Raw genomic sequence first — 23,696 nt, forward strand, 5'->3', positions numbered from 1 at the left:
AGTGGATTTATATTGTAGGTATTTTTTCATGGGATCTCTTTGCTTAACATTATGTTTGTGAAATTCACCCATTGTTCTATGGTGTGTTCATTGACATTGCTATATATAGGATTCTCTTGTTTGAATCTGACATATTCTGTCCATTCGGGTTGGTTTCATTATTTTGGCTAATGTAAGAGTTGCTGCTACTACAGCTGTGAATGTCTGTGTGTCTTTCTCAGGGAGTACTGGTGAGGAATGTGTCTAGTGCACACATTCAAGAGTGGAATCCCTGTTTGCAGAGTACTCATGTCTTCAGTAGTCCTAATACTCTGGACTGCTTGCATTCTTATAACTTTTAGTGAATACATTTCTTTTTTTAAGATTTATTTATTTATCTATTCACGAGAGACAGAACGAGAGAGAGAGAGAGAGAGAAAAAGAGAGAGAGAGAGGCAGAGGGAAAAGCAGACTCCCCACAAGGAGCCTCATGCGGAACTTGATCCCAGACCCTGGGATCATGCCCTGAGCCAAAGGCAGATGCTAAACGACTGAGCCACCCAGGCATCCCTAGTGAATATATTTCTGTTAAAATTGTGGCAATGGAAAATATCTTTCCTAATTTATTTTATCTCTGATCTCTAACATTAATGCAAATGATCAAGAAATAAAAGATTTGTTTTTCTCCTTACCTCTCCCTCTAGTGAATTTTATCCATGTTGGTAAAAAGTAGAAATCAGAACAAAATAAACTAGAGTGAAAATAACTCTATCTGGAAAATAAAGTATCTAATTACAAACAGGGGAGGCAGAGAATGCAGTACAGGGGACTTTTGCATAAAATATTCAGTTAAGGTTTGTTGATTGATTAATCTGGGAGTGTCTTATTCCTGCAAGATTTCCTTTCCTAGAGAATGTACCATTCTGTCCCTCAATTGTACTTTTCCGAATTCTGGGACTTGTAATTTGTCATTAAGAACTGGATAGTATGGAAAGTTAGAGTGGGAATCTTATTTAAGTTTACAGACTCTGGTGCCACTGTCAGTTAGTAATTCAGTCAGACACACATATTATTTAAAATTGTAATCTCCAAAAAAGCAGGGATGGATTTTTCAGTGATTTATAGGACTAGTCTGAAAATAAGCTGTAATTACCAGAAGCAGGTCTGGGTCTGTATTACAGTGTTTAGGGTAAAAAACATAAAGCCAAATTTAGGAGTATTTACTTTCAATCTGTTATTGAAAGACTTTGAGTATTTGCTTTTCTTAATTTACTTGATTTTAAAATGAAGGTAAAATATACGTAGCAAAACTTACCATTTTAGTCACTTTAAAGTATACAACTCAGTGGCCTTAAGGACAGTCACATTATTTGCAGCCATCGCCACTGGCCATCTCTAAAAATTTTTTCATCATCCCAGACTGGAATGCTGTACCCATGAGATAACAGCTCTCCAGCCCTCTCACCCTCAACCCCTGGTGGCTGCCATTCTACTTTTGATCTCTATAAACTTGACTCTTCTAGGTACTTCATAAAAGTGTATTTAGAAGATTTGTCCTTATGTGACTGCCTTGTTATTTCATTGAGCATAATGTCTTCAGGGTTCATCCATGTTGTGGCGTGTCCAACAGAAAGTTCGTTCTCTTTCTTTCTTTGTTTCTTTCTTTGTTTCTTTCTTTGTTTCTTTCTTTCTTTCTTTCTTTCTTTCTTTCTTTCTTTCTTTCTTTCTTTCTTTCTTGTTTTGAGAGCATGTGCTTATGTGAGGGGTGGGGAGGGTTGGGGAAGGTTGGGGAGGGGTGGAGGGAGAGGGAGAAAGAGAATCTTCTGAGGAGCTCAGTCTCAACGACCATATGAGATCATGACCTGAGCCTAAATAAAAAGTCAGACACTTAACCGACTGAGCCACCCAGGTGCCCAAGAAAGTTCTTCCTTCTTAAGCCTGAGTCATATTCTATTGTAGGTACAGACCACATTTGGTTTATCTGTTCATCTGTCTGTTGACAGTGGGGTGGCTTCCACTTTGGGATCTTGTGAACATGGTGGTAAAATACTGTTGGAGTCCCTGGTTTCAGTTGAATAGTTGCTTTTTATTCTTTCTATTTATCTTTCTGTTAATCTATACCAGACCCCTTTTACTTAGGAGTGTAAAAGTAAGAAGCTGATCCTCTCAGAAGCTGATCAGTTATAGCTTCATTTTCTCACCCTCGTGAGTAAACAAGACTAAAAGAAGGGAAGTGTGCAACACTGTTGATTTCTGTCAGTGTAGTACTATAATTGGTGCTAGCCTTTCAGTAATTAAGACATTACAATTGTGATGCTATTTTGTTAGATTTTTGTATCCATTATTCATTGGGGTCATCATAAAGTAATATGACATTTTTTATATATGTGGCTATGGTTCTTAACTTTTATAATTTTAATGAAACACTTATGTCTGTGCTTTTACTACAGAAATTTATCCTACATACTTAAGTATAATAGTTATTTAAGGCTTACATTTTGGAGAGCTAGCGTATATTGGTGGTTTTCAAACTTTCTAGTCTCAGGGCCTCTTCATAGTCTTAAAAATTGTTGGAGACCCACAAGTGCTTTTGTTTATATGTGTGTTAGCTATTGATATTTACACTAGAAATTAAAACTGAGAAATTTTTAAAAATTACTAATTCATTTAAAAATAAACTACTAAATGTTTTAAATAATATGTTTCAAATGAAAAAACTGTATTTTTTAACTAAAAACATTTACTAAGAAGAGTGGCATTATTTTACATTTTGGCAAAATATCTTTAATGTCTTAGTAAAAGATAGCTGGCTTCTCCTATCTCTTTCTGCATTCAATCTGTTGCAATATGCTGTTTTTGTTAAAATATATGAAGAAAATCTGACCATACAGATATGTAGTTGGAAAAGGAAGAAATATTTTAATAATCTTTTCAGATAATCTTGGATTTTTTTGCTGCTATATTAAAACTTAACAAGTGGTAATTTTTTAAAGGCTAGTAGTAATGTGGAATTTTAAGTGTAATTGGTGAATTTTTTGTACTTGGTTAGATTAAAATCCTTTTGTCTTTCTTGCACCTCAATGGCTTTTTTTGCTCTAGCATAATTTGTGTCATCATGAATTGGTCATTTGGAAAATAGTGGTTCACCAAGTTATGTGAATCTTCCAAATACTGACACACTATGAAATATGAAATACAATATAAAAATACACATTTGTTAATGTTACTTCCAGTCGCATCCAGAATATCTTTAAATCTTGGGGAACTATCAAGCTTATAGTGATAGACAGTGGTTTTCAAACCCAAAATTCTGATTTTAACTTGAGTGCTCAACTTTTCTTTATAGGCAGCAAAAACTGTCAGTTTTCTTAAAGTGACATGCTCCCTTTGTGTTTGAGATAATGTCTGCCAAAAAGACCCACGCCTGAATTACCATAATTTGTCATTCATTCTTTCCAGTAAACATGGTATTCCATGCAAAAAAACATCATTTCAGTTTGTAGTTTAAACTATAGCACAAGTGCTTTTTCCAAGGTCACCCTTGAACTTCAGTAATCAGTAGGGATGCTTTCTGTGTACTTGAGACACAGAATATTAACCAACCATGTACTAATGGTTGAGACTTAATACAATTAATAATTTGTCCTACATCAAGAGTATCCTCTCTTGGGGCATTTGGGTGGCTCACTCGGTTAGACGTCTGCCTTTGGCTCAGGTCATGATCCCAGGGTTCTGGAATCGAGCCCCAGGTCCCTCTTTGGCCAGGAGTCTGCTTTTCCTGCTCCCTCTGCTGCTCCTCCCCCTCCTTGTATTCTCTCTCTTTTAAATAAATAAAATCTTAAGAAAAAAGCATGTTCTTTTCTTAAAAAGATTTACTGGGGCACCTGGGTGGCTCAGTAGTTGAGCATCTGCCTTTGGCTCAATGAGATCCCAGGGTTTAGGGATTGAGTCCTACATTGGGCTCCCCGCAGGGAACCTGCTTCTCCCTCTGCCTGTGTCTCTGCCTCTCTCTCTCTCTGTGTCTCATGAATAAATAAATAATCTTTTAAAAAAAGATTTATTATTTTCTTTATTAGTTAAAGATTTCTTATTTATTTTTAAAAAATTGAAAAAAAAAACAAAAAAAATAAAAAAAAATTTTGAGAGAGAGAGAGAAAAAAAAAAAAAAAAAAAAAACAAGCCAGGGGGAAGGGCAGAGGGGAGAGGGAAAAACAGACTTCCCCTCGAGCAGGAAGCCTGATATAGGGCTTGATCCTGGGACCCTGTGATCATGACCTGAGCTGAAGGCAGATGCTCCCCCTTATTTATTTATTTTAGAGAGAGAGAAAGCACGAATGGGAGGAGCAGAGGGAGTGGGAGAGAGACTGTCAAGCAGACTCCATGCTGAGACCAGAGCCCTAGGGGGTGCTCAGTCTCACCACCCTGAAGTCTCAATTTGAGCTGAAACCAAGAGTTGGATGCTTAACCACCTGTGCCACCGAGGCACCTCATATTTATTATTTAAGGAGAGAAAGAGACGGGGGTGAAGGACAGGGAGAAGGAGAGAATCTCAAGCAGACTCCCCGTTGAGTGCAACAGGGCTTGATTGCATAACCCTGAGATCATGACTAGAGCCAGAATCAAGATTTGGGATGCTCAACTGACTGAGCCACCCAGGCACCCTTGCATCAAGGATATTCTTAATTGAAGCTGGCATTTAAAAAAAAACCCTAATGAGTACTGGTACATTTGGGTACCAGTGCCTTCACTGGTGCTAATGAGCTGAGTTTGACATACTGTTGCTTTGGCACCATTGATACAATTTTCAATATAGTAAATAATGTCTTAGTGTTATTATGAAAACAATTTTGACCTTATAGATCCCCTAGGAGGATTTCAGGGGTTTGACAGCTTACACAGTCATATATAGTGTGGATGCTTTAATAATCATAGATTATGCTGTTAAATAGTTTAAAACCTATGTCTATATAGCTGGGTCTTGAGAAGTTGTGTCTGCTTTTCCCATCTGTGGCTGCCAAGTCAGAACATGGACTAAGGCTATATTATACAATGGTATTAGCATTTTAGGAGGAAGAATGTGGTGTTAATTTGAATTTTATAGCATTTGTTTTTACTTTACCCCCCTCAGGTACAGGTGCTTCCTTGAAAGAATTCCTGAGGGAATTTAGTGGCTTTAATTTATAGGTTCATACAAAATATGTATAATGACTCATCTGAATTAGAATATCTCAAGGAAATTGTGTAGCTGCTGCTCTGCTCCTGCCTGCCTCCTGTAAACTTTTCCTTGAATACCTAGTTTGTACTGAACTCTCTGCCAGGATTGAGAAAGATGGGTTCCCAGCCTCTATGAACATAGAAAAAGAGTGTTTGAATGCAGTGTGATGAGTGCTGTAACAGAAGTTAGTGCAAGGTGCTCTGGGAGGCTTCACAGGACAGGTGCTATTGTAGGTGGGGTTTAAAAGGAGTGTGTTGGGGCTTGGAAAGGAGTGGAGACATGAAGGAGAGGAAGGACACAGTACTTTGGGGGGGCAGGGAGTGGCCAGATTCAACAATGTAACACAGGCAAGGCCAGACTTGGAGGCCAGAAAAGAGAAGGGTCTTTTTGGGTCTGATCTTATAGACCAGATGTTCTCAAAGCAGCATTAATATCTATCTTTGTGGAACTGGTTAGAAATGCAAATACTGGCCCTACTTTTTCAGTGGCAGGTGTTTTGGGTGGAGCTAAGCTGTTGAACTAGCCCTCTAGGGTATTGCCGAGGCCAGGGGAGAGCAGCCTAGGTTCTCCAAGTAGCCTTGAAAATTTAGAAAAGGTCACCGTGAGGGCCCTCTGGAAGGTGGGATGGTGTGGGGAAGTTAGGGACTGCGTCGTCCAGTGTTTTTGTGGATGTGATTCAGGCCTGGACTATTGGCAGTAGGAAGGAAGAGAGGGCAGATTTGCTGGAGTTAGATTCTCTAGGACTGTATCACTAGTAGACAGCTTAAAAACTATGAAAACAGCTATTCTTTGCTCTGGACCTGCCAGCAATCCCGGATAGAGACCATTTTAAAGGCCCTTGCTTCTTTTGTCTTTAGGCAACAGCATTTAGCATAGTGAAAAAAACCAATTCAGGTAACTTGCCTGAGCCTCTGGAGTTTCCTTTTGGAGGTTGCCCACTTAAGTAGGGTGATGGTCCCTGGAAGGATAGAGTTGCACATGCAGAACCCAGAGTCTTAGATAGATAGCACAGTGTGGGAGAATGGAGGGGATGATTTCATTCAGGTATGTCCAGCTACTGGCAGATTGAATAATCACTGCATGGCATTCGAACTCCTTATGTTGTATGTTGTCAATGAGCTGCCTAGGTGTACCCTTTTATTGTTTGAATTTGAGCAATCAGTAGCTCTCTTGGGGGTGTGTGTGTATGTGTGTGTATGCATATGTATGTATGTGTGTGTGTATGTATGTATGTAAGTGAGTGTAAAGATGGGGTCTCCCAGTTTCAGTTATGGCAGTTACTCAGTTAGAACCTCTCTTCTTCAGTGTGTTAGTTTTTTTTTTTTTTTTTTTAATATCCTGTTTTGTTTTACAGATTTGTAAGACTCCAGGGCCTTCAAGCTGTGATTCATCAGATGGTTTCTGAAATGACTGGGAAGACGGACGCTTTGGTGCCCATCGAAGAGCATATGTCTGTGTATATCTAAGACCTTCTTTGTACACATACACGTTTACACGAGAAGACAGGCTCATTCTCGTGCACACTTGAAGAGTTTTACAACTGATGAAAATTAATTTAAGAATCAGATGGAGCAACTTGATACTACTGGGCTCAGGAGCCCGGGGAGAAAAATATGTCACTAATGGTCAGTTTTCCACATGGTCTTCACGGGTAAAGAAAGTTTGCAAAAAGAAGAAAAAAAAAACTTGCACAGTTCAAGCCTCAAAAATACCTCTCCAGTTTAAAGAAGAAACTAAGTGAGAAGGTGGCCAGGGGAGAAGTGTGGTTTCAAGCAGCACAGGCAGGATCATGCAGTGGGTTTTGCACTTTATTTTCCAGTGGTTTTGGTGATTTGGACAGACTTCAAACCCCTAGACTGAAAAGTAACTCTGGCTGTATATATGACTTCAGGAATGCAAGGTCAGGTGTGTTGGGACAAATTTGAACAATGAACTGGTTCCTTTGCCTTTTTCAGTTAACTGTATTAACTGTATTCTTGAAATTTTAATTTATGATTTCCCTTTTCCTTTCCCGTATCTATAGGATAATATTTTAAAGTAGTAGTTGAAACCAATATTTACAAAATAAATATCAAGGAACATCCAAGCAAAGCTTCTTTTCCCTTGGACTGTACATGTGGCATTTGGAAGCAGTCTCTGAATGTGAGCAGGAGAGCGCCCATCAGCAGAACATGCTGACTCTTTAAGGAAACAGTGTGGAAGAACCCGACTCTTGCCTGTATTTTTATTTTAAGGGATTCTCTTCCCTTTTGAGGCCAAGAAGACTTGCATATAGGAGGAAGAGTACTTGTTGGACTTAATTCTGCGATTAGTCTTTTTATTAAAGATGGAAAAAATATGTGATCCTTAGGAGCAGAAAGGGGAGAAGCCAATAGAGGAGGTTAGGAAAGAGACGGGTAAAAGAGACAAAATCCTGTAGTGAGGCTTGGTTTTGTCAGCAAGAGGATTTAGGATTCACCCAAGGCAAACACTTTTGCCACTTAAAGAGCTTTAGAACCTTCTGGTTCTGCAAGTGAAGGGGTTTTCTCTCTCTGCCTCTATGGCACCAAGGAGTGCATCGGTCTGTGGAGGGCCAGTCAGATGGAGCCCCACTCTCCCTCAGGACACAGTAGCCTGCCTGCTGGGAAGCCAGGACAGGCCCTGAGGTGGGAAGTTTCTGGTTCTGAACAGTGGGGAGAGTCTTTTTTTCTTCCTGAACTTGGACTGCTGTCTGCACAAACTCTGGTCTGTTTTGCACGGTTTGTGTGCCTTTTTTTCCCTTTATGCAATCTTTTTCAGCTTCAGCAGCAGAAATTTGTCTAGTTGAGAAAACATGCCAGAGGGTGGTTTCAGAAGGAAGATGATCCCACGTGTTCAGTCTCTGCATCTGAACTTTTGAAGAGGAAATTCCAGCTCGAGGGATTCTTTAAAGCCTTAAGTTACTTGAAATCTATGTATTTGCAACCCTTTGTCTCTGGAATCATATTACACTAAACTGGAATCTCAGGCTGAATGAGAATAACCAAGTTGAGTGAAAAGAAGAAAACCCCGTTTCTTGGTCAGCAAGTGTTAATGACGTTCTTCCTCTAAGGACTTGAAAATAAAAATGGACGCATGTTGTTTTTAAAGCATTCCCTTTTCCTAGCAGACTGCCATCATCTTTTCTAGAGGAATTTTTTCACTATGCATTTGGTGGATCTTTATACAATACTGACCTTGTAATTAGGGGTCAGTCTTAATTAAAAGGGGTCTGGGAAGACGACACAAGCCAACCACAAAAATTAAATCAGTCAAGTTGGTCAGTGAAAAGAATTGGTTTCTCGGCATTCAGCATTACTTTTTAAATAAAACAGTTAACTGAAAAAAAGTATGTATGCAGCGGTGGAACATGGGCCTGTCCTTTGTAGTGACTCCAATATCCTCTGCCTGTCCTGGAAGGGGCGCGTGCCCAAGAGCGAGAAGGAGAAGCCCGTGTGCCGCAGGCGCTACTATGAGGAGGGCTGGCTGGCCACAGGCAATGGCCGGGGCGTTGTTGGGGTGACCTTCACCTCCAGCCACTGCCGCCGGGACCGGAACACTCCACAGCGGATAAACTTCAATCTGCGGGGTCACAATAGCGAGGTGAGCTGGGCTTTTGCCACGCTTCTTGTCTGATCGCTGCTGGGGGTATTCTTGAAGCCTCTCCCTGTGGGTTCAAAATTTGCTTTGCTTCGTTTTCTCAACTTGCTGTCAAGGAGACTTTTCAAACCATGAATTCCGTCTTCTCTGTCCCAGTGGGAACGTGGCTGTGTCCCTCTCTGAGCGTGTCTGTCCTCTTGGACACCCTCACTCTCCTTTCCCAGCAGTGGGCAGCCCACTGGCAGGGAACACCAGCGTGACTTGAGGTTAGATAATCTCCACCAACGTGTCATGCGCTCAGCGTTTTTTGGTCACCCTGTATGCAGAGCAAAGAGTCACTGCCCCTGTGTGAGATTGGGACTGTAAACAATGAAAGTGGTGTTGTCTCCACCTTACATGGTGAATATCCACCTCGCTCTGGGTGGTAATTTAATTCCTACCATGTATTTCTTGTACATGGAGGTGCAGAACAAAGGAATTAAACAGAGGTGACAGAGATGATTAACTGGTGAAGAGCCATGGTTTTTCATATCTGTTGGGTGTGTTGTATTGAGGATATTATGCTGTCTATGCAAATATATGGGTTCCCCTGGGCTTCTAAAACCTAAACAGTATTATTACTACCTGTGAAATTCATTCAACTGGTATTTATTAAGCAGTGTTGAAGAGTTAGGTACTGTGTTTAAAATAAGAGATGTACTTGCATAGCATGTTAATAGTATTCATGTTTCCCTGTCAGCTACCTTATTTGTGTGTTTTCTTAGGAGGAATCCATTATAAAATGTCCATGCATAGTTACTAAGTAGTTGTAAAAGAGGGAGAATATTCTTGAAGTATATATACAATAAATGTATTAATCTTAGGCTTACCTCTCAATGATTATTCACATGTGCATTCACCCATGTAATCTCCAACCAGATGAAGATGTAGAACATTTCCATCACCCCTCACAAGTACCTGCTGCCCCTTCGCAGGCTGTCCACCCTGCTGAGAGGTCACCCACATAAGTTGTGCTTGTGCTTGAACTTAATATAAATTCATCATATACCCTTTGTGTCTGGCTTTTCTCACTCATTGTTGTATTTGTGAGATTTGTCCCTGTTGTGTGTGCTGTTAACTTGTTCTTTTTGATTGATGTTAGTTTTCCATTCAAGGAAGAAACCATAGTTTTTCCATTCCTGTATTGATGGGCATTTGGGTTGCTTCCAGTCTTTGGCTGTTATGGCTAAACCTTTTATAACGTTTGTGTCTTTTTATGGATCTGTGCATGCACAGTGGAATTTCCAAGTCCCAGTACAGGCATAGGGTTAGTAGAAATCACCAATTTCCCAAAGTGATAATGCCATTTTATGCCCCCCCCCCCATAATTAGGAAAGTTATGGCTGTATAAAAAACTTCGTTTGAATTTGATTTTTTCATATGAAAAAAATGGTTTTATTCAAGGAATTATGTTTTATAAATACCTCTATACTTACTGCACACACACAAATGTACACTACACAGCAGTCAATTGGGGAAAGCCCTCTTTAGAATCACCCTGCAGGTGCAAATGGGGACAGAAGCATCTTAGGGCTACCTTATGGAATTTGGGGCCTTGGTGGCATGCACAAGAGATCTGAAAGTTTAATTATATGTATATAATTAAAGATATGAATTGCAAAACTTCAGTCCCTCAGCCTTTCTTACATTGTTTCAGATAAACTTGTACTATAATAATAATGAAACAAACAATGTGTATTTACCTAATTTTATATGCTGGAAGGGAATTTAAAACAATAAAGTTTACCTACTAGTGTTTGGTTATTAATCCATTTTTATCTTCCAGCATTAGTATTAAAGATTTTCTGGAAGGGGGAAAAATGGGATAAGGATCTTCAGTGAGACTGGGAGATGGAGCAATATATGAATGAAGTAAATGTGTATTTAAAAATATAGTAGCTGATTGTAGCCATAGTTAACTTAATTTTCTTGATGAGAAATGTATCTTCTTTTTTTAGAGTAGACTTGGAAACCTGGGTGGTGTATGTGCTGGGGTACAGAGTGTTGCACTAGAGCAGAGGGTGATGCCTTGGGCCACAAGTGACTGGTGAGTGGCTGGTGATGCTTTCTGGGGCGTAAGCTGGATCTCGGAGCCCCTTTGGGCTCTGTACACACTTGAGAGTCCACTGTCAACTGGCTACTGCTGAGGTTTGGCTCCAAAACCACCAAGGAGCAGTTCCTGCCCAGGTGACCCGTGTGTCAGAGGATGGATATGGTTTGCATGGAAATAATGTTGGTGACAGTTGCCATGTGTTCTTTGGCCAAATTTTCTATGTGTTTGCTATCTGTTATTTTGTTTATGCCTTGTAACAAACAGTTCTTTGCAGCTCTGTTTTATTCCTCTACCCAATTGAAGAATCTGAGGCTCAGAGATGTTTTGGAAATTGTCCAAGGTGGAGAGATAGATGATGATGGCATACCTTGTAAAAGATTCCTATCTGTTTTTCCTTCTGTAAGCTACTGCTTCAAAAGAGGTGAACTCTAGTGATCAGAGAAACAGAGTTATATAAATGACTGTGTGTTGGATGGTGAAGGGGTTGGTGAGGTATTAGAGCTGTGTGGGCTGGGAAGACTGGACCCTGAGTAGGCATAATGAAAAAGCAATAGGGATGAATGCTTGTGGGATGAAAGGGGCGCTGCTTTTGGTTTGGGTTACATCCCCAAACCATTAGAAGACTGTTGTATTCAAAAAGAAGTTTTGAGGGACACCTGGGTGGCTCAGCGGTTGAGCGTCTACCTTTGGCTCAGGGGGTAATCCTGGAATCCTGGGATCAAGTCCCACATTGGGCTCCCTGCATGGAGCCTGCTTCTCCCTCTGCCTGTGTCTCTGTCTCTCTCATGAATAAATAAAAAAAAAAAAAAAAAAAAGTTTGAAAAAATCAAATGTGAGTATAAAAATAATCATTCAGTTCAGTGCATTTATCCACCAATGTGGAAAACTGAGTTGACAGCATTGCCTTAATTTATTATGGAATTTATTTGATTATTTTAATGTTTATTAATATATTTATAACATATACTATTGTGTTTATTTATAATTTTAATAAAATTTATTATGGAAATAATAGTCTTCAAGAACTAGTGTCTAATAAACATGTCACTGTGATACCATGATAGTGTGTGAATGGCTCTAGTAACAGTCTTGTGATAAGAATGTAACCAGTTATTATAGATGTAAGGTGTATTTGAGAAACAGCTCTGTTAAATTTGTCTTACGAATTGTTATTTTGAACAGGAACTATTCTAGCAAAGTGGCAGAAATAGGACTATTTTTGTATATTAAGTTTAGAGTTTTGTTTCACCTAAACTGGCTTATCTATTTTTACAGGAGAGCTCAGTAGTGCGAGTTCATCTTTATTGCAGTAACACTTCCAAGTTGGTAAATGCTAATCATGAAAAATAGCTCTGTTCTAACTTCTTTCCCCTTCCCCTGCTTCCTCTCCTGGCTATTCACCAAAGGCTTATATTATTACCTATTGGATTAATCAGTTTTGGGAATTTGTCTGTTGGCTTCTTTCCTATCTTGGCCGGTGGAGATTTAGCTCTCCCTTCCTTGACTACTCAGCCCGACCTTGCCCTGCAAGGTAATCATCACATTTTGCTCTATCATTATTGGTTAACTCATTATTCAGTGTTGAGATTATTTAAACTGTGTCAGTATTGTGCCCAGGCAAATCAGGTAGGATACTATGATTATATTTCCTTTACTGTTCAGCATTTTTTTCCTTTGTGATATAAAAATAGTCTTATTTTTCTTAGTGGTTTGGTTTCTTTACCTACTGTGAATCTTCCAGTGTCGTATGTTTCTATATGTTCAAACCAATAAGACAATTAATCAGTTCATTTTGTTTTTGTTTTTTTTCCTGGAGACCTCCATCTGGGAGTCCTTTGTCCTCCTGCTCCTCTTGGGTTGGTAGCTCTATGGGCCTCCTGCCCAGGTGACTTCCTGAACTTCCCTTTTATCATCACCTTGAGAATTTCCTTTGCCTCTTCTGCTTTATCTCTTGTTTCTTTGACCTTGTATCTTTTCTTTCTTGGTTTAATTCATTCTTTTGTTGGAGCATAATCACCAGTATCTTCCTAAGAAAGAATTTGCAAGTCATGAATTTCAAGACTTGTACATGTAAAAGTGTCTTAATTCTTCATTCACTGTTGACTGATTGTCTAGGTATAGATTTCTAGGTTAGTACCTCCTGAATTTTGAAGGTATTTTTCCATAGTTTTAGAGTTGGAGAGTTATTATTTAGAAACAAAATAGTAGTTAAGGCCCTGAAGCTAGACTCTGAATCCTAGCTTTAAGTATATTATTTAATTTCTCTCTTCTGTTTATCTTCTCATTTGTGAAATGAAACCTACTCCTGTAGGTTTGTTTTAAGGTTTGAATGATTATATGTAAAGCATTTAGAGTAGTGCCTGGTATATCATGAGGGCTTTATAAATTGGCTATTATTATTCTAAGTCCTCTATATGTGATCTGTTAAAAAAAATCTGGAAGTTTTGGCATCTGCTCTTTATCATAGATATTCTGAAATTTCACAATGATGTTTAAAAGTAATGTACTGTAAAGCTGTTTGGCACCTCTGTGTATATGTACATGGGAGGTTCTTTCAGCTGGTGGATTTTACTGTGGAATAATCTGGGGAGAACTGACTGTTTTTTTGCTAACTGCCAGATGTCAACATCCAAGCATACTTCTCTGGGATTACTCAGTTTCTTTAGATAAGGCCCTTCCAGTCACATGCCTGTGAATTTACTTTTGCTGCTGGCATTCCAAAAGCTAAGGATGTGTGTGTATGTGTGTGTATGTATGTATATATGTGTGTGTATGCACACATGTGTGCTGGGGAAGAGGGAGTGATAGGAGGGGGAGTATTTTAGTGCTTGCTGTGTGTGAGACGCCATTCTAAGAGCTTTAGCTCATTTAATCTTGACATCAACTCTCTGATTTTGAAACTGTTATTATCCCATTTTATAACTGAAGGAACTGATATACAGAGTGGTTAAAGACCTTGCCCAGGTGACACATCTAATTGACAGAGTTGAGACTGAACCAGGAGCCCCTCAGATTCCATACTCCTAACCTTTGGGAAAATCACCAGAGGTTTAGTCCCTGTCACCATCTTCACTGTGTCAGGTCCCCAGGGGTACTCTCTGTGGCTAGGAGGACGAGCTCTCACTGTCTGACACTGTGAGGGAGAGGTCTGCCTGTAAACCTCTGGAGTGCTCTGAGGGCAGGAGCATCTCCTGATGGCCTGCCTGTGCTGCAGTGACTTGTGTGTGGCTTTTCTCTCAGCACCTGCGCTCGTGCCTGAATCGTTCTGGGTTTTCTGCTTCTGGACATCTCTCTGCAGACACTCAGTTTGGCCTTGCTCTGTTTTAGAAATTCATTTACCACTCCTTATCCATTTTCTGTCTTCATATGCTGTGATTCGGGCATTGTGGAAGATGGCCTTTGTGTTTGTTTTCATGCTCCTTGTTGTGAAATGATTTCTTTCTTTATTTTCTTTTTTCTTTTTTTTTTTTTTAATTTTTATTTATTTATGATAGTCACACAGAGAGAGAGAGAGAGGCAGAGACACAGGCAGAGGGAGAAGCAGGCTCCATGCACCGGGAGCCCGACGTGGGATTCGATCCCGGGTCTCCAGGATCGCGCCCTGGGCCAAAGGCAGGCGCCAAACCGCTGCGCCACCCAGGGATCCCCTCTTTCTTTATTTTCTTGTGAAGTGATTTCTTTCTTTTTTTTTCTTAAAGATTTATTTATTTATTTATTTATTTATTTATTTATTTATTTGAGAAAGAGAAGAAAATTCAGGGACAGGGGCAGAGGGGAAGCAGACCCCCACTGAGCTGTGCAGATCTCTAGATTAAGAGATCATGACCTGAGCCAAAAACAAGTCTGTCATCACTTAACCCATTTAGCCACCCAGGCACCCCTATAAAGTAATTTCTAAGACAAAGATTAGGATCATCTTTAGTTTGACATCTTAAATTGGAAATCTCCTGTTAAGATATTTTTGAAGGTTCTTAAAAGCATTAAATACAGTTTCTATCCCCCCAAACAAAACCCAGAATATAATGGAGTTATATTTTATTAAGAAAATAGAATTTGTCAGGGCACCTGGGTGGCTCAGTCATTAAGTGTCTGCCTTCAGCTCAGGTCCTGATCCCAGGGTCCTGAGATCAAGCCCTCCATGGGCTCCCTGCTCAGCGGGGAGCCTGCTTCTTCCTCTGCCCCTCCCAACCATCCCCTCGCACCCTGTTTGTGCCCTCTCTTTCTCTCTCTCTCCTCTGTGTCTCAAATAAATAAATAAAATTAAAATAGAATTTGTCAAACTGATGGCATTATTTTTTTCCTTTAGCAATTTGTTTTAATTTTTTTCTCCTAATAGAAATAATCATGTCTGCAAGTAACTTAGACACATGGAAAACACAGTCTTTTGGGTGTATTTTTGCTAGAGAGAGAGAGGGAGGGATGTGGATACAAGGCAATAATTTTTTTGGTAATAGCCTCTTAGGGAAGCAGCTTCGAGCTACATCATGTCACAATGAGAGTGAATGAGATTACTACTGAAATTCTGAACAAATAAATATTTCCCCAACTATAGATTCTGTGTTCATGATTTATGAATAAGTGAACCTATGGATTCTTTAGCCAGACTGTCTCTGTGCTGTGGTTGCATTCTGTCTGGAAGGGAACAGTGACACCTGCTTCCTAAAGTGGTGACCGAAGTTCGAATCCACAGTGTACGTGAAAGAGCTCATTAAGTCTTTATTCTTACTTAATTATAATTAGACTCACTGTCATCCCTGGGTGTTGTACCCATCTGCATTTCCTTCCAAGGCTAAAACAGTGGAGCCGTGGCCTCTCTGCTGAGAAGTGGCCTAGTGATTGCAAAATATGGGAATGGAATGTGAGGTGGGAGGCAGGTGAAGGATTAGGAGCAGGGTGGGACTTCTTGCTAGGAGGGAGGCTGGGCTCATGTCAGTAGTTTTATTATAGGTTTGGGATTCTGGAACATTGGTCACCTCATCTGTATTGTATCCTTATCTGTGAGGCATTCTTGACTTTAAGCAGAGCTCACTCATCCTTGCCTACTTCCATCTGAGTTCACAGAACCTGCCTCATGGCCTCAGGTGTCATGAAGCCACCTATTGGTCCTTCGGCAGGGAGAATGTAGGTGTGATGCAGGAATGGATCCATAGTGCACTGGGCAGTTGGTATCATATTCTAATAGGTTTGTGTCTAAAGTTGAGTAAAGTCATCTCTCTGGGATATGGTCTGGGCTGGGCCTAGAGGGTGTGGGAGGGGAGAGAGAATACGAGAATCTGTGCTGTGCCGCAGTTTGGTATTTGTAATTGGGTCCACCCACATGCTTGACTCTGAACTTCCAAAACAAACATGCCTGTGCGTTTTGCCCAAGATTATACTGCTGGGTGTTTTTGTTGTACCTTCTGGCAACTTACATTTGGTTTCTCTTCCTCATTGTTGCTGTTTTATGGAATCTTTACTGGCATTTGTTGTTTTTTCCACTTGGCCTACTTAGATTTGGTCTACTAAATACAGAGGAAATGGTCTCCATCCCAGGGGCCTTTCTTTGTCCTGGAGTAACCCTCCTGTCGAAGCTCACCTCCAACCCCTTCCTGCTGCATGTGACCCCATAACAGTGCTCAAGACAAGAACCAGTTTTGTCTGTCTTCCTGTTCTCTTTCTTTGCTTAGGTTTTAGAGTTTAAGGGCATGTTCGTTCATCAGAGCCTTAAAATAGAAAAATAAATAACCTTGGAAATAATATGGTTGTCAGTAAGGTCTCTTGAGAACTTCTTGGTAACAGAAATAAATGTTTAATGGCTTTGTTGATAAGATGCTATAAGTTAATGCTTAGGACTCAGGAAGTCGATTTTATTCATTTTACTCAGAGTTTGAAGATGGAAATATAAAAAATCAGCTATTGTCTATTTCCCTTGATATTTTCATGGTTTTAGATTTTATTTTACCCCTCTTCAAGAATTTGCTCTAGATGCATTTGTGACTAATTAGAGAATTACCTAAATAACACAACCAAAGAGCTCTTTCCTGTCTTCTAGGTCTTGAAATTTTCTTTTGCCTTAATTATGCCTTTAAAAAGCCTAATTATCTGCCTTACTTCCAAGATTGAAATTATATTAAGGTAGTTAGGATCTGTCACGTAAATTGACATTTTCCCCTAGTAATGACATACTAAGGGAAAGAGAGGCCGGTACCTCTTTATTTATTTATTTTTTAAAAGTTTTATTTATTTCTTTGAGAAAGAGAGCACATATGCATGAGCAGGAGGGAGGGGCAGAAGGAGAGGAAGAAGCAGGCTCCCCACCAAGCAGGGAGCTCAACATGGGGCTCAATCCCATTACCCTGAGATCATGGTTTGAGCTGAAGGCAGATGCTTAGCTGACAGCTGCGCATGCACCTGAGAATATACCTCTTTAAAAAAGTATATTATTATTAGATCAGCAGTGTGCAATAGAATTATGATATGAGCCATATATGTAATTTTAAATTTTTAGTAGCTACATTAAAATAAAAAACAGATGAAATTAATAATGTTTTATATAAATCAATATATCTAAGGTGTTGTTTCAACCTGTAATCAGTATAAAAACTATTAATGAGATAACTTTACATTCTTTTTTTCACATGAAATCTTTGAAATCTGATACATCTCAGTTTGAATTAGCCACATCTCAAGTGCTCATTTGCCACATGTGGCTGGCTAGTGGCTACTATTTGGATTATGTAGTTTTGGACAACAATGTTTTGAGTATTGTGGCAGTGCTGCATGCTTACTCCAGAGAAGTTTTTAATGTATGTCTTAGAATCTTAGTTAAAAGACATTCTAAAATCTTTTTACAGGGAAATAATTTCGAACTTACATCAAAGTTGCAAGAAAGTAAAAAGAACACTCAGTCTGTACTGAAAATCACCTATTGTTAACCTGTACTCATTTCTCATTTGTGCTCCTTCCTTCCCTTTAGCCCTCCGTTCCGTCCCATGACGTGTGTGTCCCTCCCAAATAATTTGAGAATATATACCTTGATCTTTTATCCTGAAATATTTCAGTGTATATATTTACTAATAATAAGAACATTCTGGCATATAACCGTAGTAGTACAGTTACCAACTTAAGGAAATTTAACATTAGTTCAGTACTTTAACGTACTGTCCATGTTCCACTTGTCATTTTTTCCCCCTAGTACGGTATCCAGTTTAGGATCATATATGGCATTCACTTATTACCTACATGTCTTTAAGCCCCTTTGATCTGGAACAGTTCTTCGGTTTTTGTTTTTGTTTTTGTTTTTTGTCTTTTATGACATTGACATTTTGGAAGAACACTCCTCCTCCTCTTTAATAGAATGTTCTGCATTTGGAGTTTGCCTGATTTTTATTATTATTAAATTCAGGTTAATAATCCCCAACTGAATCCTCCATAAGTGATATTGGATGTTGTGTCCTTCTCAGAGTGTCACAGTGTCTGTCTGCCCTTCATTGCTGATATTAATTTTGACCAGATCTTCTTGCTGTGCAGTTACTGTGTTTTCCCCTTGCATTTACAGGCAGTCAGTAGGAGGATACTTTAAAGCAATACACATATCCTCTTCCTTACTGGAATTTCCTACATGGGTTGATTATCCATTGCTTCTTGCTTGAACCAGTCTTTACTGTGATGGTTGCAAAATGGTGATTTTTAACTCTAGTCCTCCCTGCATATACAGATATCCTGTGTGTAAGTACATCCATCCATCTACCCATCCTGTCTGTTACCAGTGTGAGCTCATGGATTTTTCTTGAACTCCATTTTCTGAACTCAGTTTTTTTCTTCAATGCTTATTAAACTTAATTATACCCAGTTTTGCTCAGATCATTCCAGATTTAGTCTTGGAGGCTCCTTCAGGCTGCTGTGTTGTTTTGATACACTCCAACCACTGGGGATGCCTTTCTACTTTGGTACATAACAAGATATTCCAGCCTTATCTTGTACTTACCCTGCTCCAGGTCTGGAAACAGTCATTTCTCTGAAAAGAAATTCTGCTTTGGTAGAGTCAGGGAGTATGGTATTAGAAGCCAAGATCTGGCCTCTAGATTTGATCATTGCTGCTGGGGTTTTGTTGCCACTGGGCCCTTTTCAGTGGATGCATACCTACAAATATAAGTACTGTAGAGGTCTGAATCAGCCAGGAGACAGAGACCACCCGGTAGATTAAACAGGGAAAGTTTAACATAAACATTACTAACTGATAAAAGAGTTACAGTAGATTCAAAGAAACTCTATGGGACCCTAGGACTGAGAGTGAGGACCCAAGGAAAGACAAGCTTGCTTCAGATCTCACTGGCAAAGGTGTGGTTCATCCCAGCAGATAGCAGAGAAGTTTGTTGCCTTAGCCAGACTGGAGCAGGTCTGAAGGCAAGCAATAAACAACCCTTTGGAGAGTGGTCAGAGGAACAGCTGATGGTGTGTTCTGCAGGAGGAGTCTGGAGGCAGAAGGCTCTCAAAGTGAATAGGCCACATGGGAGCTTGGAGGAAGGGGCTTTCAGAAGGAATAGCCATGAAGTGTGTGACCTTTCAGGCCATGGACAACTCGGAGAACAGGTGGCAGAGGCTCTGGTTTCTGTGTTGAGGGGACTACAGAAATGTTACTAGCCAAAGGCCAGGAGGTCACAAGAGGGACTGTGTTCTGAGCCAGTGGCTGTGGTAGTTTCTATAGATTTCCTTAGCCCCACCCTCAAGGCCCTTGGGAATTTTCTTCCTCCTATGATGGCCCTTAAGTGCCCTCTACTAAAAAAGCTTAACATCACGATGACATTAAAGGAGAAAATGCCTGATGTGAGCAGAGATTGAAGGGTGCATTTGGAACTGAGAGGTGATATACTGACACACACATACATACACATGCATATATGCACACATAAAGGCACATATATATATTTAGAAGTCATGACTTTATACCAATATTTCCAGTTCCAAACCACCCCCAGTGGCTTCCTCCATTTCATATTGGTATTTTTCTTCCATAGTTTGCTCAGTCTCATAATACATCTGAAATAGTTTAAGGATTTCTTCACCTGTACTAATACAAAAACACACCTACTTAAAAGATGTTATGGACTGAATGTGTCTCCCCAAAATTCATATATTGAAGCTTTAACTGCCATGGGATATAGTATTTGGAGATGGAGACTTAGGGAGGTGATTAGGGTTAGGTGAGGCTGTGGAGTGAGGCTCTCATGATGGAATTAGTGCCCTTGTAAGACGAGACACCAGAGAGCTTGTGCTCCCTTTAGCACACAGAGATCAAGTGAACACACAGTGAAATGTTGACTATCTACAAGCCAACAGAAGATGCCTCCTTATGAGACCTACCTTGCTGGGCACTTTGAACTTGGATTTTCAGCCTCTAGAATTGTGAGAGAGAAAATTTTGGTTGTTTAAGCCATTCAGCTCATGGTTTTATGTTATGGCCACCAAGCCGACTAAGAGAAGAGCTCAGAATCTGCTTGCAGGGCTTCCCTGCATGCCACCTACCCCCATACTAGGGGCAAATAGGCAACTATTCATGTTCTTAAATTGTTTGAATTTATTCCTCTCTACTTTTTCTTCAGTTTAGTTAAGTAATTCATCTGAAATACAGTTGGGTTTATTTGTTTCAGTTTTGTTTTCATTTTTGGGTTTTCCCTCTTTCTGTTCTTGTTGACTTTATTTCATTTTGCATATGTAGAACATTAACCTGCATTGAAAAGGAAAAACATGTAAAGAAGTATTATCAGAGAACTGACACTCATTCCCTTATCTCTTCCATTCTCTCTACCCACCTTATAAATACTTTGTTACCTTCTGATTTTTGTTAGCCTTCTATAAAAAGAAGGGTCTCTGTATTTATAATGTTTTCTTCTTTCCTCTTTTTTCTTTGACAAAAGAGCATAATATATATGCATTTTTTACCTGCTTTATTGAGATATAATTGACATCATTAGTTTTAGGGGTATATGTGTATATATATGTGTGTGTGTGTATATATATGTGTATATATACGTGTCTGTGTGTGTATATATATATACATGTGTATATGTGTTGTATATATGTGTGTATATATGTGTGTACAGTTCCAAACCACCCCCAGTGTATACACACACACACATAATATACACATGTGCTTTTTTATATTTTGCTTTTTCATTTAACATCTGGAGGTGACTTCATGTCCACTCATGCAGATAGTCCACAGCCCCTTTTACAGCCCACGGTTCTCCACTGTGTGTATGTGCCAGTTTATTCCAACAGCCTTATATATGCCAACGAATATTTAGGGAATTTCCTGTAGTTTATAATTATAAATAATGCTGCAGTGAATCACTTGTGCATATGTATTTTCATATTATTGGAGATGTATCTTCAGGAGAAGTTCTTAGATGTAGGATTGCTGAGATGAAATGTGAAAACATATGTAGTTTTGTTATATATTGCCAAACTCCCTTCCATAATGGTAGAACTATTTTGCATTCCTACCAGCAATGTATGAAAATACCTTTTCTCCCACAGCTTCACCAACAGAGTGTATTATCTTTTAAACTTTTGCCAATCTGCTAGATAAGAAATGGTACCTCAGTATACTTCTAATTTGAATATCTTTTATTATAATAAGTGTAGTTGAACATGTTTTCAAATATTTAAAGACCATTTTTATATCTTATGAGTTGTGTAGTCACATCTTTTGTCTATTTTTCTATAGGATTTTAAATCATTTTGCCTTCTTCAAATTTTAAAAGTTCTTTGTTGGGGACATTAGTCTTTTATTTGTGATATGCATGTTTTCTCTCTTGTCTTTTGACTTTGCTAATTTTTTTATTTTTAATTTTTTATATTTTTTTGCTGTACAAATTTCTAAAAACTTTATCTTATTAAATTTATCAGTCTTTTATTGCATCTGGATTTTGAGTCATAATTAGAAAGCCTTTTTCTATACCTCAGTTATAGATGAATTTACTCATATTTTCTTTAGGTTCAGGTAAAAACTCATAACAGATTATTACTAGTAAGAAAATCAATACATATTTTGTACTTGTTATGGAATCTCTTCATTCATGGCTTTCTTATGATAGGACAAATGGTAATTAAACACTCTTAGACCTGCCAGGCAGTTTGGTTTTAAACTCCAGCAAATGGGCAAACTAAAGAACAAGATTACCATCCAGGTAAAGTTAGAATTTCAGTCAGTTACAGTGGTGAGAGTATAATTCATTTTTTAAAAACTGTTTGATTTGTCTATTTTGAGTTATCCATAAGAGGAGTCTCCTTTGCCTGAGATTCTTGTCTGTTTATTGGTCATTTTGTTTTTTGGGTGGTTTCTCCATGATTCTATGGTGCATTTTGCCCAGGTTTCTCAGCCTCTCAGAGCTTTCTCTGACCTGAGGGCCTAGGTTACCTTGAGAGAGGTTTTACAGGCCATATTTCTTAGCTTGTTCTCTGATCCTCACTGAGGAGAGACTTGGGATGCTGATTACCTTTGTGTGGGGGACAGGCAGAGGATTTAAGAAATAGGTCCTCATGTCCTTTCTCTGTAGAGAGTTCTGTTCTGTGAAAGGCCCCCCTCTCCTAATGAGCTCACAGCAGTCCAAAGGCTAGGAGGGAGCAGATTCCCTTCTCTTACTGAGTAATTGAAAATAATGTTGTGAATCATTTTCATACAGGGAAAAAAGAAGACAGTGCCAGGGAGCAGTCAGTTGATGCTGAGCCATCATCATTTCTCTAAAACTCCCCATGTGATGATGGACCAGAATAAGCAGGAGGTAGCTGGGGTTCTGGTACAGTTCAAATAGTCTCTGCATGTGTGTCTTCTGGGCCAACTACTTTCTGACCTTTAATTTTCTTCGCCCTTAAAAATCAGGTGATCTTTAAGAACTTTTCCAGCTCCCAGGTTCCAAAAAATTCCAGTTTTCTTTTTTTTCCTACTTTTAATATATTTAATGGTTACATCTACAAACTTGAGTTTACATCTAAGCAATTGAGTCTTTGCTGCCCCCCACCCCCTTTTTAACCAAATATCCACCTTCTTCTGAAAATTTTTGGTCTTAAGAGCACTGTTCAGATAAGTTGATTGGTACTTGACATTTTGTCATTTTGTGAGTAAACTCCACTGGAGCTGGGACTTGCCTTTGGCACCTTAAAATAAATGGGAAATAGTGTGTTTCTTCTTGATATGGCTTAGTTCTAGAAGGGAAAATCAGTTCTAGGGGCTGAGGGACATTGAGGTAGGCCTTAAATTAATTTCAAGTTTATTACCACATAGACCAGTTACTTGACTTTGTTTCATGGCCCTAAATTATATCCATCCATAACTATCACCAGAGGTCATGAAAATGCATTGTTGGGTGCAGAAAGAATTAGGTGAAAGTGTAGCTTGATCCTTACAGACCTATCCAAGCAACTTGAAAAACAATTCAAAATATGGTAATGAATTCATATTGAAACCCCAGCCTCCCCACCCCCAGCTTATGTTTTGCTGTTTCATTTATATCATGGGATTTCCTTCATGTCTGAAGAATGGAGTATTTAATTATTAAAAGAGAATCCATTCTTAGCTGGTATGACATTTATAAGGAACATTTGGCCCTGTTGTTGAGCAGCTATCTTATTTTTCTTACGTGGAAAAAAAGCCAATTAAATTTTCAAAGATGTGACCCAGAGCCAGATGTTCTCTTGAAGTAGCCCACATCTCTTTTTTAATGATCAAAAGTACAAAATAATTTATGTTGCCACATAACAGCCAACGATTGTCATAGATTTAGCTTAATATAGAAGAAAAGGCCAAGACTTTCATGTACTATGAAATTTATT

General features: G+C 39.1%; 1 protein-coding gene across 5 annotated transcripts in view; it reads left to right on the forward strand.

Moving 5' to 3' along the window:
* The window catches only part of TULP4 (TUB like protein 4), a 222,615-nt gene that overhangs the window by 53,154 nt on the left and 145,765 nt on the right, over nt 1-23,696 (forward strand). For all 5 annotated transcript variants that reach the window (XM_038526439.1, XM_038526443.1, XM_038526441.1 and 2 more), the window contains one exon: nt 6,549-8,794. In XM_038526439.1, coding sequence (XP_038382367.1) covers nt 8,543-8,794 — 252 coding nt within the window. In that variant the 5' untranslated portion in view covers nt 6,549-8,542. The remainder of the gene's footprint in view (nt 1-6,548; nt 8,795-23,696) is intronic.

Source organism: Canis lupus, chromosome 1, assembly GCF_011100685.1.
Source record: "Canis lupus familiaris isolate Mischka breed German Shepherd chromosome 1, alternate assembly UU_Cfam_GSD_1.0, whole genome shotgun sequence".
NCBI classification, from domain to species: domain Eukaryota; kingdom Metazoa; phylum Chordata; class Mammalia; order Carnivora; family Canidae; genus Canis; species Canis lupus.